The sequence below is a fragment of the Tamandua tetradactyla genome, chromosome 6 (genome assembly GCF_023851605.1).
Source record: "Tamandua tetradactyla isolate mTamTet1 chromosome 6, mTamTet1.pri, whole genome shotgun sequence".
NCBI lineage: Eukaryota > Metazoa > Chordata > Mammalia > Pilosa > Myrmecophagidae > Tamandua > Tamandua tetradactyla.
This window is the reverse complement of record NC_135332.1, coordinates 137,748,869-137,764,340: the sequence shown is the minus strand read 5'-3', so window position 1 is coordinate 137,764,340 and position 15,472 is coordinate 137,748,869. Positions and strand designations below refer to the sequence as shown.

Genomic DNA, 15,472 nt, shown 5'->3' with positions numbered 1-15,472 from the left:
AGGGTTTTTACTGTTAGTTGAAGCTTGGTATACTGTGGCACTTTTGCAATATTTGGCTTAAGCTTGTATAAGAATAACCTCCAAAATAACCTCTAGACAATATTTGAAATCTCTTAACCACTGAAACTTTATTTTGTTTCATTTCTTTTCCCCCTTTTTGTCAAGAAGGTATTTTCAATCCTGTGATGCCAGGGATAGGCTCATCCCTGGGAGTCATGTCCCACGTAAGGAGGGAGGGTAGTGAGTTTATTTGCAGTTGACTTAGAGAGAGAGGCCACATCTAAGCAACAATAACGGTTCCCTGGAAGTGATGTGTTGGCATAATTATAAGTAGGCTTAGCTTTGCCATTGCAAAATTAAGTTTTATAAGGAAGCCACAAGATTGAGGGCTTGACTTATTAAATTGGGAGTCCTTTGCTTGAGACAATATCAGGAATTCTGCAAATGCTTTTTTGAAATATGTTTTAATATTGTTTCCTGGTATTATCTAGCCTAGTGCTTAGGAGAGCATTTAATTACTATTTATTAATTTCCAATTCTTTCTCATTGTAAATAATGTGGTGAATATCTACTAGCATATACTTTTTCTTTTTCTTTATAAATTCTCAGAAGTGTATTATAGGACCTAAACGGGGAAAATATATGTATATATATGTGTGTGTATATATATATATATATAAAGAGCTCTTAGAATTTTTATAGTGGTAATGGAAGAGGATATAGTAAATGTAGGTTGTGGGTTATAATAGATTTATGTCTATTCATTATATAAATCAATAAAAAAACAAAGTAAAAGCTTTTTGAAAGGAGGGGTGGGAGTATGGAAAGAGAAAAAGTTCTTTCATTTCCCTGAAAGTTTTCTTCTATGGACTTGAAAATAGTTTTAGTAAACATACCAACCTGACTTGGAAATCTTAAGTGTTTCCTTCTTTCTTCTCTTTATAAGACATTGCTGTGCTGCTTTTAAAAGTAGATTGTTTAGCTATTTCTACAGGTTCCATCTAGTTTAGAATTAGAGGAGAGCCCTAAAAGCAGTGAATTAAGGACCAAGCTACCTCTAGATACTCAGAATTATACTATGCTGGTGTATTGGCTCTGTTGTAGCTGTATGCTCCTTCTCTTCTTTTTGTTCTTCCTTCCTTTTTCTTTCTTATTTTCTGCCATGATTTCCTTTTCTTAGCCTTTCTTGTGTTTCACTATTCTTCTTTTTTTCCAATTTTGCTTTTGCTTCTTTACCTTGTGTATTAGTCAGGATAATGTCAGGTGCAAGTAACAGAATTGGAATCAAATGTGCATATTTTCCCACATAACTGGAAGTCTAGATATAGGTAGCAGCTCAACAATATTGTCAGATATACTGTTTGTTTGTTTTTTTGTCCTTTACTCTAGCATACTTGGTGTTATCTTTATCTTTAGATTGGGACCAGGTGACTGCAGCAGTTCCAGACATCACGTGTAGATGTGGTGTCAGCCAAAGAACAGAACCTGGCTCTTCCTGTGTCTCTATCTTAAGGAGTGAGGAAACTTTCTCAGAAGTCCCTCATTTAATTCCCTTCATGTCTCATTGGCTAGGATGGGTCACATTCTGTTGGTAGCAATTCTTGATGCCCTGACTACATCTACATCCCCTTTTCTGGGCTGAAGCACCTGTTTTATATATCATATTCCTTGAACATCCAGCAGCTATTAGGACTGTTGGTGAAATGATTCATAATTTCCACCTTCCCTGGAGAATTACTCTTGGCTGAATTAGAGCTCCTTTTCTTCCCTTGCAGTGCCTCTCTCTGTAAATTGCAGTCAATGATTGACTGACACTTGGGTAAGTAAAAAATTCTGGCCCCCTTGCCTCAGGGTAATTTTAGGACAAGCTTTGTAGTGTAATTTATCCCTATAGGATCAGACTGAGGCTGAATTGTAACAGTGATCTCATCCTTAAATATTTTCTTTCCCTGCCATTTCCTGATTCCCTTATTCCCTTTCTGAGAACACTTCTTTCTTAAATTGTGTGCACCCAAATCGCTGTCTCCAACTTTGCTTCCAGGGAACACAATTTAAGAAACAAACTCTTACACTGATCATTGGCAAAGGAGATGGGGCTACCGTGCTTGGCTTGGATTAATCATTTGAGATTGGATGAATGCCAACCACATGATCACTATACCTTTCTCTTTCCCTCTTGCTTTTTCCATCCTCCCTATTTTTATTAGTCATCATCATGGATGTTCTCTTAAAGGCTTAACAAAATGTACATCAATATAAAATTTCAAACTTAGAGGACAGTTGCAAAAATAATACAAGAGCCATGTAGAGAACTCTAACACATCACACACACAGATACCCAGATCCACCAACTTTTAACATTTTGCTGCATTTGCCATATCATTCTGTCTTTCAGCCTATCCATCCATTAATCCATTGATCCCTCCATCCAACCATTCGTCTGGCTATCTACCTAATTTACTATTTTCTAAACAGTTGAGAGTAGGTTTTATATATTGTGTTCCTTGAACATGTAAAACTTCCATGTACATTTCCAAGAACATATTAATTCACTTATGCAACCACCTTAAGTACATTTATTAATTTCAAGCAATTTAACATTGATATAAAGCTTACAGTTTGTATTCCAGTTTTTTCATATGTTCCAATAATGACCTTTTGGGCTTTTTGTCTTCTGTTATTAGCTCCAGTCCAGAATCATGGATTGCATTTAATTATCATTGTCTGTTTAGTTGCTACTTTTTAAAAAATTGTGATAGCATTTATGTAACATAAACTTTCCTATTATAACATACTATTCATACATAGCATACTATTCAGTGGGATTGATCATATTCACAATGTTGTGCTACCCTCACCACCATTCATTACTAGGACTTTCCCATCACCCCAAACAGATGCCCTATACCCATTATGCATTATGTCCCCATTCCCAGCCCTCCCCCTGGTAACTTTCTGTCTCTATGGATTTGCATAGTGTAGTTACTTCATATAAGTGAGACATTGTTCAGTTTACTATGGAACTACTATTATCCTACCCATTTTATAGATAACAAAACTGGGCTAAGTAACTTGCCCAAGGTCAGTTGGAGAGAAAGTGAGGCAGGCATGGTTTGAACTCCAGAGCCAGCACTGTTGTACTAAATAAGTATTTAGTACATGACCCAAATTAAAACTTTGCTGTTTTTTTTCAAGTTTTTTTGGATACTTTTTCTCAGTTTTAGAAAATTTGCTTGTATATATAAAATCCTCTTAGGGAAGAGAGTACCAATTTCTGTTAATACCTGTGATTGTAAAAATTGAAAACATATCAACAAACTTGATCTTCTCATCACTTTTATCTTTCTTTAGGTACTCCAATTCAGAATGATCTGCAAGAGTTTTTTACATTAATTGATTTTGTAAATCCAGGAATTTTAGGTTCCTTGTCAGCCTATAGAAAAATATATGAGGAACCCATCATTTTATCAAGACAACCTTCTGCTTCTGAGGTATTACTTACTTTAATGAATATTTAAAAAAAAATAGAATAACATGTCTGGGAAAATCATCTGTAGCTGGGTATTATTTCTATTTAGAGAAACTTAAATTATTATAATAAACTATTTATTCTCACTACCCTTCATCTCTTCCTACATTCCTTACATTAATAAATAAAATCATCATGTCTAAAATTGGTAAATAGGCACTTTACAAAGAAATACAAATGATAGTAAACATATAAAAATATTCATCCTTATTGGTATTGATAAAAGCAAACCAAAATAGTCATAAAGTAGCTTTTTTACTTTTCTATTGGTGTCTTAGCTGGTGTGTTTCTATTGTTATAGCAACTGTAGATGAGAGTACCAGTTTCTGCTGGTTGTAATATAAATTGGTACAACTGTTCTGAAGGAAAACTTAATAACTTGTATCAAAAGCCTTTAAATTGAATATGTTTGTGGCCTAGTAATACCACCTTTAAGAATTTATTGCAATGAAATATTCATAGGTTTGCTTAAGGATATAACTCTAAGGGTGAAAAATTAGCAATAAACTTTATTTTTAAAGGTAGGAAAATGGTTAAATTATGGTCTGCATATTTGACAGACCCTATTTTATTGACTCTAAGATGCCACTATTGTAAGGTGCACCATTATGTTCCACTAAATAAAAAATGCTATTTATTATAATTGTAAGAAGTTAGTGCTTGTAAAAAGCATCCTATTTTAGAGAAGTTAAAGTGTGAAAAAAGGTCTCAGAATTAATGAAAAATAATAATCAGTTAATAAATAATTATTGATCATTTTCCGTATATCAGGAGCTATACAAAATAATGGTTTATGTGTTTATTTAATGGAAAATATTCATTATATATTATCTAAAATAATGTCACATTCATTTATTTACACAATAGATATTAAGCCCCTAAAGTGTGCTAAATGCTAAGTGCTAGACACTAGGGAAATACAGTGATGAGCAAAATTGATTGGTTCCTTTTTTTCATGAATCTTTGTAGTTTGGCATCCTGGTTTTGTATCAAATAGAAATAAAACATAAAGTATATTTTCATATATATGCAAAGATAAAAGACTAGGAAGATATACATAAAAAAACTGGGAAGATATACATAAAAAAATCTTGATAACAGTAATATTTTCTGGGTGATTAAAGATTTTAATTTTCTTGTTTTTGCACATCTGCATTTTCTGACTTTTCCTCAGTGAACCTATTCTTTTATTTTTCATTTATTTATTTATTAATTAAAAAACTTAACAACAAACAAAAACATTCTTAACATAATCATTTCGTTCTACATATATAATCAGTAATTCACAATATCATCACATAGTTGCATATTCATCATCATGATCATTTCTTAGAACATTTGCATCAATTCAGAAAAAGAAATAAAAAGACAACAGAAAAGGAAATAAAACGAAAACATGCACACACACAAGAAAGATTATACATAGCATACCTCTTACCCCTCCCTTTCATTGATCACTAGCATTTCAAACTAAATTTATTTTAATATTTGTTCCCCTTATCATTTAATTTTATTCCATATGTTCTACTCATCTGCTTACAAGATAGATTAAAGGAGCATCAGACACAAGGTTTTCACAATCACACAGTCACATTGTGAAAGCTATGTCATTATTCAATCATCATCAAGAAACATGGCTACTAGAACACAGCTCTACATTTTCAGGCAGTTCCCTCCAGCCTCTCGATTACATCGTGAATAATAAGGTGATGTCTACTTAATGCGTAAGACTAACCTCCAGGATAACCTCTTGATCCGTTTGGAATCTCTTAGCCATTGACACTTTGTCTCATTTCACTCTTCCCCCTTTTGGTCGAGAAGGTTTTCTCAATCCCTTGATGCTGAATCTCAGCTCATTCTAGGGACTTTTATAATAAAAATCAAAATTACTTTTGAAATTAAAATTTAAAATAATTTTAAAATATAAGGGAAATGTCTATGATTTTTACAGAAACAAATATGTACATATGAGATTTTTAAAATCCTCACTGAAATTCTATATTCTGAAAAAGATTCTAAATAGAGAATTTAAGCATATATTTCATTTACATTATATATGTATATATATATATAATGTGAAAGTTGTGGGCTTACAGAAATATCATAAATAAAATACATGAAATACAGAGTTCAGATATACCACATGCTATTAGCACCTTCATTAGTGTACATTTATTGTAATTCATGAAAGAACATTTTTTAAATTATGCTATTAACTATCACACTGTTTACAATAGGGTTCACTGTGTTATAGAGGCCTATGTTTTTTAAAAAATTTTTATTCTAGTAGCATATAAATGACCTAAAATTTCCTATTTTAATCACATTCACATATATAATTCAGCTGCTAATTACATTCACAATTCTGTGCTGCCATCACCACCATTAGGCATTAACTCCCCATTCTCTACCCCCAACCCAGACCCTGGTAACCTGTAGTCTAGATTCTGACTATGAATTTGCTTATTCTAATTATTCGTATCTTTAAAATCATACAATATTTGTTATTTCATGTCTGACTTACTTCACTCAGCGCAATGTCTTCAATGTTTGTTCATAAAGTTACATGAATCAGAATTTCATTCCTTTTTAATGCTGAATTATGTTCCATTGTATGTATATATCAAATTTTGCCAATCCATTCATGGGTTGCTTCCATCTTTTGGCAGTTGTGAATGATGCCTCCATGAAAATCAGCAAGCAAGTATTTCTTTGAGTACCTGCTTTCAATTCTTTTAGGTATATACCTAGCAGTGGAATTGATGGGTCATATGGTATGTTTATATTTAGCTTTCTGAGGAATGGCCTAACTACCTTCCACAGAAGCTGCACTGTTTTACATTTCCACCAGCAGTGAATGAGTGTTCTTATTTCCCCACATCCTCTTCACTTACAATTTTCTGTTTTTTTAGTAGAACCCAATCAAGTAGGTGTGAAATGGTATCTCATTGTGGTTTTGATTTGATATCCCAAATGACTAATGATATTGAACATCTATTCAAGTGCTTTCTGGCTGTTTATATATCTTTGGAGAAACGTCTATCCAAGTTTCTTGCCTGTTTTTTTTTTTTTGCATGGGCAGGCACTCGGAATTGAACCCAGGTCTCTGGCACAGCAGGGAAGAACTCTGCCTGCAGAGCCACCATGACCTACCCTCTTGCCCATTTTTGAATTGGGTTGTTTCTCTTTTTGTTGTTTAAGTTGTAGGGTTTCTTTATATATTCTGAATATTAAACCTTTATCAGATAAGTAGTTTCCAAATATATTCTACTAGTGAGTAGATTATCTTCTCACTCTCATGATGAAGTCCTTTGAAACACAAAAGTTTTTCATTTTGATAGTCTCATTTATGTATATTCTCCTTATGTTGCTTGTGCTTTGGGTGTAAAGCCTGTGAATCCATTGCCTGAAACAAGATCCTGAAGATACTTTCCTGTGTTTCTTCTGGGAGTCCTCGTTGTTATGTTTAGGTCTTTGATCCATTTTAAGTTAATTTTTTATGTGATGTGAGCTAGGGAGTCCTTTTCATTCTTTTGCATTTAGATATCCAATTCTCTCATCACCATTTGTTGAAGAGACTATTTTTTGCCAATTGAAGGGACTTGGAAACCTTGTCAGAAATCAGTTGGCCATCTCACACCCACCAGAATGGCCATTATCAATAAAAAGAAAATGGCAAGTGCTAGAGAGGATGTGAGAAAGAGGCACACTTATCCACTATTGGTGGGAATGTCAAATGGTACAACCACTGTGGAAGGCAGTTTGGCGGGTCCTCAGGAAGCTTAGTATAGAATTGCCATATGACCTGGCAATACCATTGCTAGGAACCTACTCAGAGGACATGAGGGCAAGGACACAAACGGACATTTGCACACCAATGTTTATAGCATGTGAAGAGATGGAAATAGCCAAAATGTCCATCAATAGACAAGTGGCTAAACAAACTGTGGTATATACATACGATGGAATATTTTGCAGCTGTAAGACAGAATAAAGTTATGAAGCATGTAACAACATGGATGGACCTTAAGGATATTATGCTGAGTGAGATTAGCCAGAAACAATTCTTCATCAATTGAAATGCATTTTTTTTCTCTTTTGTTTTGTTAAGAAGGTCTATTACATTAATTGATTTTCTTATCTTGAACCACTCTTGCATACTTGAGCTAAATTCCACTTGATCATGGTATATAATTCTTTCAATGAGCTATTGAATTTTATTTGTTATTATTTTCTTGAAGATTTTAAAATCTATATTCATAAGAGATATTGATGTGTAATTTTCTTTTAATATCTTTATCTGGTTTTGGTATTAGGGTGATGTTGACCTTATAGAATTAGTTAGGTAGTGTTTCCTTCTTTTCAATTTTTTTAGTTTGAGCAGGATTAGTTTTACTTCTATGAATGTTTGCTAAAATTCTCTTGTCAAGCCATCTGGCCCTGGGTTTTTCCTTGTTGAGAGGTTTCTGATGACTGATTCAATCTCCCTTTATAATTGATCTGTTAAGACTTTCTGTTTTTTTATAGAGGCAGTGTATGTTGTTCATGTGTTTCTAGGAATTTGTCCATTTTTTCTAGGTTGTCTAATTTTTGGCATACAGGTGTTCATAATATCCTGTTATGGTCCTTTTTACTTTTGTGGGGTCAGTAGTAATGTCTCCTCCTTATTTGTGATTATATTTATTTGCATCTTCACTCTTTTTTTCTTAGTCAGTCTAGCTAAAGGTTTAAATTTTTTTTTTATCTTTTCAAATTATCAACTTTTGTTTTTATTAATGCTCTCTATTGGCTTTTTTAAAATTCTCTATTTTGTTTATTTATGCTTTAATTTTTTTTATTTATTTTTTATTAACGGAAAAAAAAGAAATTAACACAACATTTAGAAATCATACCATTCTACATATGCAATCAGTAATTCTTAACATCATCACATAGATGCATTTTCATCGTTTCTTAGTACATTTGCATCGGTTTAGAGGAACTAGCAACACAACAGAAAAAGATATAGAATGTTAATATAGAGAAAAGAAATAAAAGTAGTAATAATAGTTAAAAAAAAAAAAAAAAAAAAACCCTATAGCTCAGATGCAGCTTCATTCAGTGTTTTAACATGATTAGTTTACAATTAGGTATTATTGTGCTGTCCATTTTTGAGTTTTTGTATCTAGTCCTGTTGCACAGTCTGTATCCCTTCAGCTCCAATTACCCATTATCTTACCCTGTTTCTAACTCCTGATGGTCTCTGTTACCAATGACATATTCCAAGTTTATTCTCGAATGTCGGTTCACATCAGTGGGACCATACAGTATTTGTCCTTTAGTTTTTGGCTAGACTCACTCAGCATAATATTCTCTCGGTCCATCCATGTTATTACATGCTTCATAAGTTTATCTTGTCTTAAAGCTGCATAATATTCCATCGTATGTATATACCACAGTTTGTTTAGCCATTCTTCTGTTGATGGACATTTTGGCTGTTTCCATCTCTTTGCAATTGTAAATAACGCTGCTATAAACATTGGTGTGCAAATGTCCGTTTGTGTCTTTGCCCTTAAGTCCTTTGAGTAGATACCTAGCAATGGTATTGCTGGGTCGTATGGCAATTCTATATTCAGTTTTTTGAGGAACCGTCAAACTGCCTTCCACAGTGGTTGCACCATTTGACATTCCCACCAACAGTGGATAAGTGTGCCTCTTTCTCCGCATCCTCTCCAGCACTTGTCATTTTCTGTTTTGTTGATAATGGCGATTCTGGTGGGTGTGAGATGATATCTCATTGTGGTTTTGATTTGCATTTCTCTAATAGCCAGGGACATTGAGCATCTCTTCATGTGCCTCTTGGCCATCCGTATTTCCTCTTCTGGTAGGTGTCTGTTCAAGTCTTTTTCCCATTTTGTAAATGGGTTGGCTGTCTTTTTGTTGTTGAGTTGAACAATCTCTTTATAAATTCTGGATACTAGACCTTATCTGATATGTCATTTCCAAATATTGTCTCCCATTGTGTAGGCTGTCTTTCTACTTTCTTGATGAAGTTCTTTGATGCACAAAAGTGTTTAATTTTGAGGCGCTCCCATTTATTTCTTTCTTTCTTCAGTGCTCTTGCTTTAGGTTTAAGGTCCATAAAACCGCCTCCAGTTCTAAGATTCATAAGATATCTCCCTACAGTTTCCTCTAACTGTTTTATGGTCTTAGACCTAATGTTTAGATCTTTGATCCATTTTGAGTTAACTTTTGTATAGGGTGTGAGATACGGGTCCTCTTTCATTCTTTTGCATATGGATATCCAGTTCTCTAGGCACCATTTATTGAAGAGACTGTTCTGTCCCAGGTGAGTTGGCTTGACTGCCTTATCAAAGATCAAATGTCCATAGATGAGAGGGTCTATATCTGAGCACTCTATTCGATTCCATTGGTCGATATATCTATCTTTATGCCAATACCATGCTGTTTTGACCACTGTGGCATCGCGAGACCTCCAGCTTCGTTTTTTTCCTCAAGATGTTTTTAGCAATTCGGGGCACCCTGCCCTTCCAGATAAATTTGCTTATTGGTTTTTCTAATTCTGAAAAATAAGTTGTTGGGATTTTGATTGGTATTGCATTGAATCTGTAGATCAGTTTAGGTAGGATTGACATCTTAATTATATTTAGTCTTCCAATCCATGAACACGGTATGCCCTTCCATCTATTTAGGTCTTCTGTGATTTCTTTTAGCAGTTTTTTGTAGTTTTCTTTATATAGGTTTTTTGTCTCTTTAGTTAAATTTATTCCTAGGTATTTTATTCTTTTAGTTGCGATTGTAAATGGGATTCGTTTCTTGATTTCCCCCTCAGCTTGTTCATTGCTAGTGTATAGAAATGCTACAGATTTTTGAATGTTGATCTTGTAACCTGCTACTTTGTTGTACTCATTTATTAGCTCTAGTAATTTTGTTGTGGATTTTTCCGGGTTTTCGACATACAGTATCATATTGTCTGCAAACAGTGATAGTTTTACTTCTTCCTTTCCAATTTTGATGCCTTGTATTTCTTTTTCTTGTCTAATTGCTTTGGCTAGAACTTCCAACACAATGTTGAATAATAGTGGTGATAGTGGACATCCTTGTCTTGTTCCTGACCTTAGGGGGAAAGTTTTCAATTTTTCCCCATTGAGGATGATATTAGCTGTGGGTTTTTCATATATTCCCTCTATCATTTTAAGGAAGTTCCCTTGTATTCCTATCTTTTGAAGTGTTTTCAACAGGAAAGGATGTTGAATCTTGTCGAATGCCTTCTCTGCATCAATTGAGATGATCATGTGATTTTTCTGCTTTGATTTGTTGATATGGTGTATTACATTAATTGATTTTCTTATGTTGAACCATCCTTGCATACCTGGGATGAATCCTACTTGGTCATGATGTATAATTCTTTTAATGTGTTGTTGGATACGATTTGCTAGAATTTTATTGAGGATTTTTGCATCTATATTCATTAGAGAGATTGGTCTATAGTTTTCTTTTTTTGTAATATCTTTGCCTGGTTTTGGTATGAGGGTGATGTTGGCTTCATAGAATGAATTAGGTAGTTTTCCCTCCACTTCGATTATTTTGAAGAGTTTGAGGAGAGTTGGTACTAATTCTTTCTGGAATGTTTGATAGAATTCACATGTGAAGCCGTCTGGTCCTGGACTTTTCTTTTTAGGGAGCTTTTGAATGACTAATTCAATCTCTTTACTTGCGATTGGTTTGTTGAGGTCATCTATTTCTTCCTGAGTCAAAGTTGGTTGTTCATGTCTTTCCAGGAACCCGTCCATTTCATCTAAATTGTTGTATTTATTAGCGTAAAGTTGTTCATAGTATCCTGTTATTACCTCCTTTATTTCTGTGAGGTCAGTGGTTATGTCTCCTCTTCCATTTCTGATCTTATTTATTTGCATCCTCTCTCTTCTTCTTTTTGTCAATCTTGCTAAGGGCCCATCAATCGTATTGATTTTCTCATAGAACCAACTTCTGGTCTTATTGATTTTCTCTATTGTTTTCATGTTTTCAATTTCATTTATTTCTGCTTTAATTTGTTATTTCTTTCCTTTTGCTTGCTTTGGGATTAGTTTGCTGTTCTTTCTCCAGTTCTTCCAAGTGGACAGTTAATTCCTGCATTTTTGCCTTTTCTTCTTTTCTGATAAAGGCATTTAGGGCAATAAATTTCCCTCTTAGCACTGCCTTTGCTGCGTCCCATAAGTTTTGATATGTTGTGTTTTGATTTTCATTCACCTCTAGGTATTTACTAATTTCTCTTGCAATTTCTTCTTTGACCCACTTGTTGTTTAGGGTGTGTTGTTGAGCCTCCATGTATCTGTGAATTTTCTGGCACTCCACCTATTATTGATTTCCAACTTCATTCCTTTATGATCCGAGAAAGTGTTGTGTATGATTTCAATCTTTTTAAATTTGTTAAGACTTGCTTTGTGACCCAGCATATGGTCTATCTTTGAGAATGATCCATGAGCACTTGAAAAAAAGGTGTATCCTGCTGTTGTGGGATGTAATGTCCTATAAACGTCTGTTAAGTCTAGCTCATTTATGGTAATATTCAGATTCTCTATTTCTTTATTGATCCTCTGTCTAGATGTTCTGTCCATTGATGAGAGTGGTGAATTGAAGTCTCCAGCTGTTATGGTATATGTGTCTATTTCCTTTTTCAGTGTTTGCAGTGTATTCCTCACGTATTTTGGGGCATTCTGGTTCGGTGCGTAAATATTTATGATTGTTATGTCTTCTTGTTTAATTGTTCCTTTTATTAGTATATAGTGTCCTTCTTTGTCTCTTTTAACTGTTTTACATTTGAAGTCTAATTTGTTGGATATTAGTATAGCCACTCCTGCTCTTTTCTGGTTGTTATTTGCATGAAATATCTTTTCCCAACCTTTCACTTTCAACCTATATTTATCTTTGGGTCTAAGATGTGTTTCCTGTAGACAGCATATAGAAAGATCCTGTTTTTTAATCCATTCTGCCAGTCTATGTCTTTTGATTGGGGAATTCAGTCCATTAACATTTAGAGTTATTACTGTTGGATAATATTTTCCTCTACCATTTTGCCTTTTGTATTATATATATCATATCTGACTTTCCTTCTTTCTACACTCTTCTCCATACCTCTCTCTTCTGTCTTTTTGTATCTGACTCTAGTGCTCCCTTTAGTATTTCTTGCAGAGCTGGTCTCTTGGTCACAAATTCTCTCAGTGACTTTTTGTCTGAGAATGTTTTAATTTCTCCCTCATTTTTGAAGGACAATTTTGCTGGATATAGGAGTCTTGGTTGGCAGTTTTTCTCTTTTAGTAACTTAAATATATCATCCCACTGTCTTCTGGCTTCCATGGTTTCTGCTGAAAAATCTACACATAGTCTTATTGGGTTTCCCTTGTATGTGATGGATTGCTTCTCTCTCGCTGCTTTCAAGATCCTCTCTTTCTCTTTGACCTCTGACATTCTAACTAGTAAGTGTCTTGGAGAACGCCTATTTGGGTCTAATCTCTTTGGGGTGCGCTGCAGTTCTTGGATCTGTAATTTTAGGTCTTTCATAAGAGTTGGGAAATTTTCAGTAATAATTTCTTCCATTAGTTTTTCTCCTCCTTTTCCCTTCTCTTCTCCTTCTGGGACACCCGCAACATGTATATTTGTGCGGTTCATATTGTCCTTCAGTTCCCTGATACCCTGTTCAAATTTTTCCATTCTTTTCCGGATAATTTCTGTTTCTTTTTGGAATTCAGATGTTTCATCCTCCAAATCACTAATTCTATCTTCTGTCTCTTTAAATCTGTCATTGTAGGTATCCATTGTTTTTTCCATCTTTTCTACTTTATCCTTCACTTCCATAAGCTCTGTGATTTGTTTTTTCAGTTTTTCTATTTCTTCTTTTGTTCAGTCCATGTCTTCTTCATGTCCTCCCTCAATTTATCGATTTTGTTTTTGAAGAGGTTTTCCTTTTCTGTTCGTATATTCAGCATTAGTTGTTTCAGCTCCTGTATCTCATTTGAACTATTGGTTTGTTCCTTTGACTGGGCCATATTTTCAATTTTCTGAGTGTGATCCGTTATCTTCTGCTGGCGTCTGGGCATTTAGTCAGATTTCCCTGGGTGTTGGACCCCACAGGTTGCAAGATTTTTCTGTGAAATCTCTGGGTTCTGTTTTTCTTATCCTGCCCAGTAGGTGGCGCTCGTGGCACACGTTTGTCCACGGGTTCCACCAGTGAAAGTTGCTGTGGGTCCTTTAACTTTGGAAAACTCTCGCCGTAGGGGAGGTTCGGCAGCCAAAGCGTCTTGGAAGAGTGCCAGCCGGCCCGGGGGTCCAAATGCAGGGAGGGTCGCCGGTCACTGCAGCACGGGAGAGCGCCCGACCGATTTTCCTAGTCGGCCCGGGGGGCCAAGCGCGGCGGGAGGGCGCCAGCTGCCGCAGCCCAGGAGAATGCACTGTTCCCAGCCGGACCGGGGAGTCACGTGTTTGGAAGGGACCCCCCGGTCACCGTTCTCCGCAGTCTCGGGATTTCTGACCCAACTCTCTCAGTTGGTCCGGGGGGCCTTGTGTGGTGGGGGTGCCAGCCGCCGCGGCCCAAGGGGACCGCCTGCCCAATTCTGCCAGCCGGCCTGGGAAGGAGGAAGGGAGGGACTCCGGCCGCTTGCCGTCCCGCCCGGGAAAGCCCGCGCCCCTCGGCGATATCACCGGAGCTGGTTCTCCCAGACAGTCAGCCGTTCCAGGATGGGGTACGCCGTCCCTTTGATCTCCGTCGTGGCTCCAGGAGCTGCTCTGTATTGTCTCCACTCCCCCAGGAGCTGTTCTGGAGGAGGAAAGGTGAGGGTGGCAAGGCTGTCGAGGCTGGTGGTGGAGAAGCCGGTGAAGGCAGAAGAGGGCACGGTGGTGGTTGGAGAGCCGCCGGAGCAGGAGGAGAAAGGGCTTTGCTTTAATTTTTGTTATTTCTTTCCTTCTGCTGGCTTTAGGATTAGTTTATTGTTCCTTTTCTAGTTCCTCTAAGTGGGCATTGGGTCTTTACTTTGAAGTCTTCTTTTTTAATGTAAGTGTTTAGGGGCTGTAAATTTCCTTCTTGGCACTGCCTTTGCTGTGTCTATACATTTTGATATGTTGTATTGTCACTTTTCTTTGTCTCAATATATTTATTGATTATCTAATAATTTCTTAAGAGTGTGTTATTTAACTTACATCTATTTGTGGATTTTCCAGTTCTTTGCCTTTTTACAGCTTCATCCCATTGTGATCAAAGAAGATGCTTTTTATAATTTTGATCTTTTAAAATTGATTGAGTCTTGTTTTGAGACCCAGCATGTGGTCTGTCCTGGAGAATAAATCCTGTGTACTTGAGGAGAGTGTATGTCCTGCTGTTTTAGGGTGCAGTGTTCTGTATATGTCTAAGTCTTTTTCATTTATCGTATTATTAAAGTTTTTTAATTGATCTTCTGTCTAGAAGTTATGTTATTGATGAGAGTGATATATTGAAGTCTCCAACTATTATTTTAGAGGTGTCTATTTCTCCCTTCCATTTTTGGGGGGACTGTGATTAGATGCATAAATATTTATGATTATTATTTCTTTTACTGAATTGACCCTTTTATTAATATATGGTGTCCTTCTTTGTCTCATGTAACATGGCTTAAAGTCTGTTTTGTCCAATATTAGTATAGCTACCCCTGTTCTCTTTTGGTTACAAATTGCATGATTATCTTTTTCTATCCTTTCACTTTCAACATCTTTGTGTCTTTGGATCTAAGGTGAGTCTCATAAACAACAATATATATATAGTTGGATCATGGTTTTTTTTTAAATCCCTTCTGCCAATCTTTGTTTTTTGATTGGGGAGTTTAATTCATTAATATTCAGTGTTGTTGATGTAAAAGCAATACGTACTTCAGCCATTTTGCCCATTTTTTTTTATATGTCGTGTCTTTTTTGCCT

General features: G+C 35.6%; 1 protein-coding gene across 2 annotated transcripts in view; it reads left to right on the top strand.

The window, feature by feature from the left end:
- Nucleotides 1-15,472, top strand: part of RAD54B (RAD54 homolog B) — a 142,932-nt gene that overhangs the window by 104,288 nt on the left and 23,172 nt on the right. For both annotated transcript variants that reach the window (XM_077167218.1, XM_077167217.1), the window contains exon 9: nucleotides 3,352-3,491. In XM_077167218.1, the coding sequence (XP_077023333.1) occupies nucleotides 3,352-3,491 (140 nt within the window). The remainder of the gene's footprint in view (nucleotides 1-3,351; nucleotides 3,492-15,472) is intronic.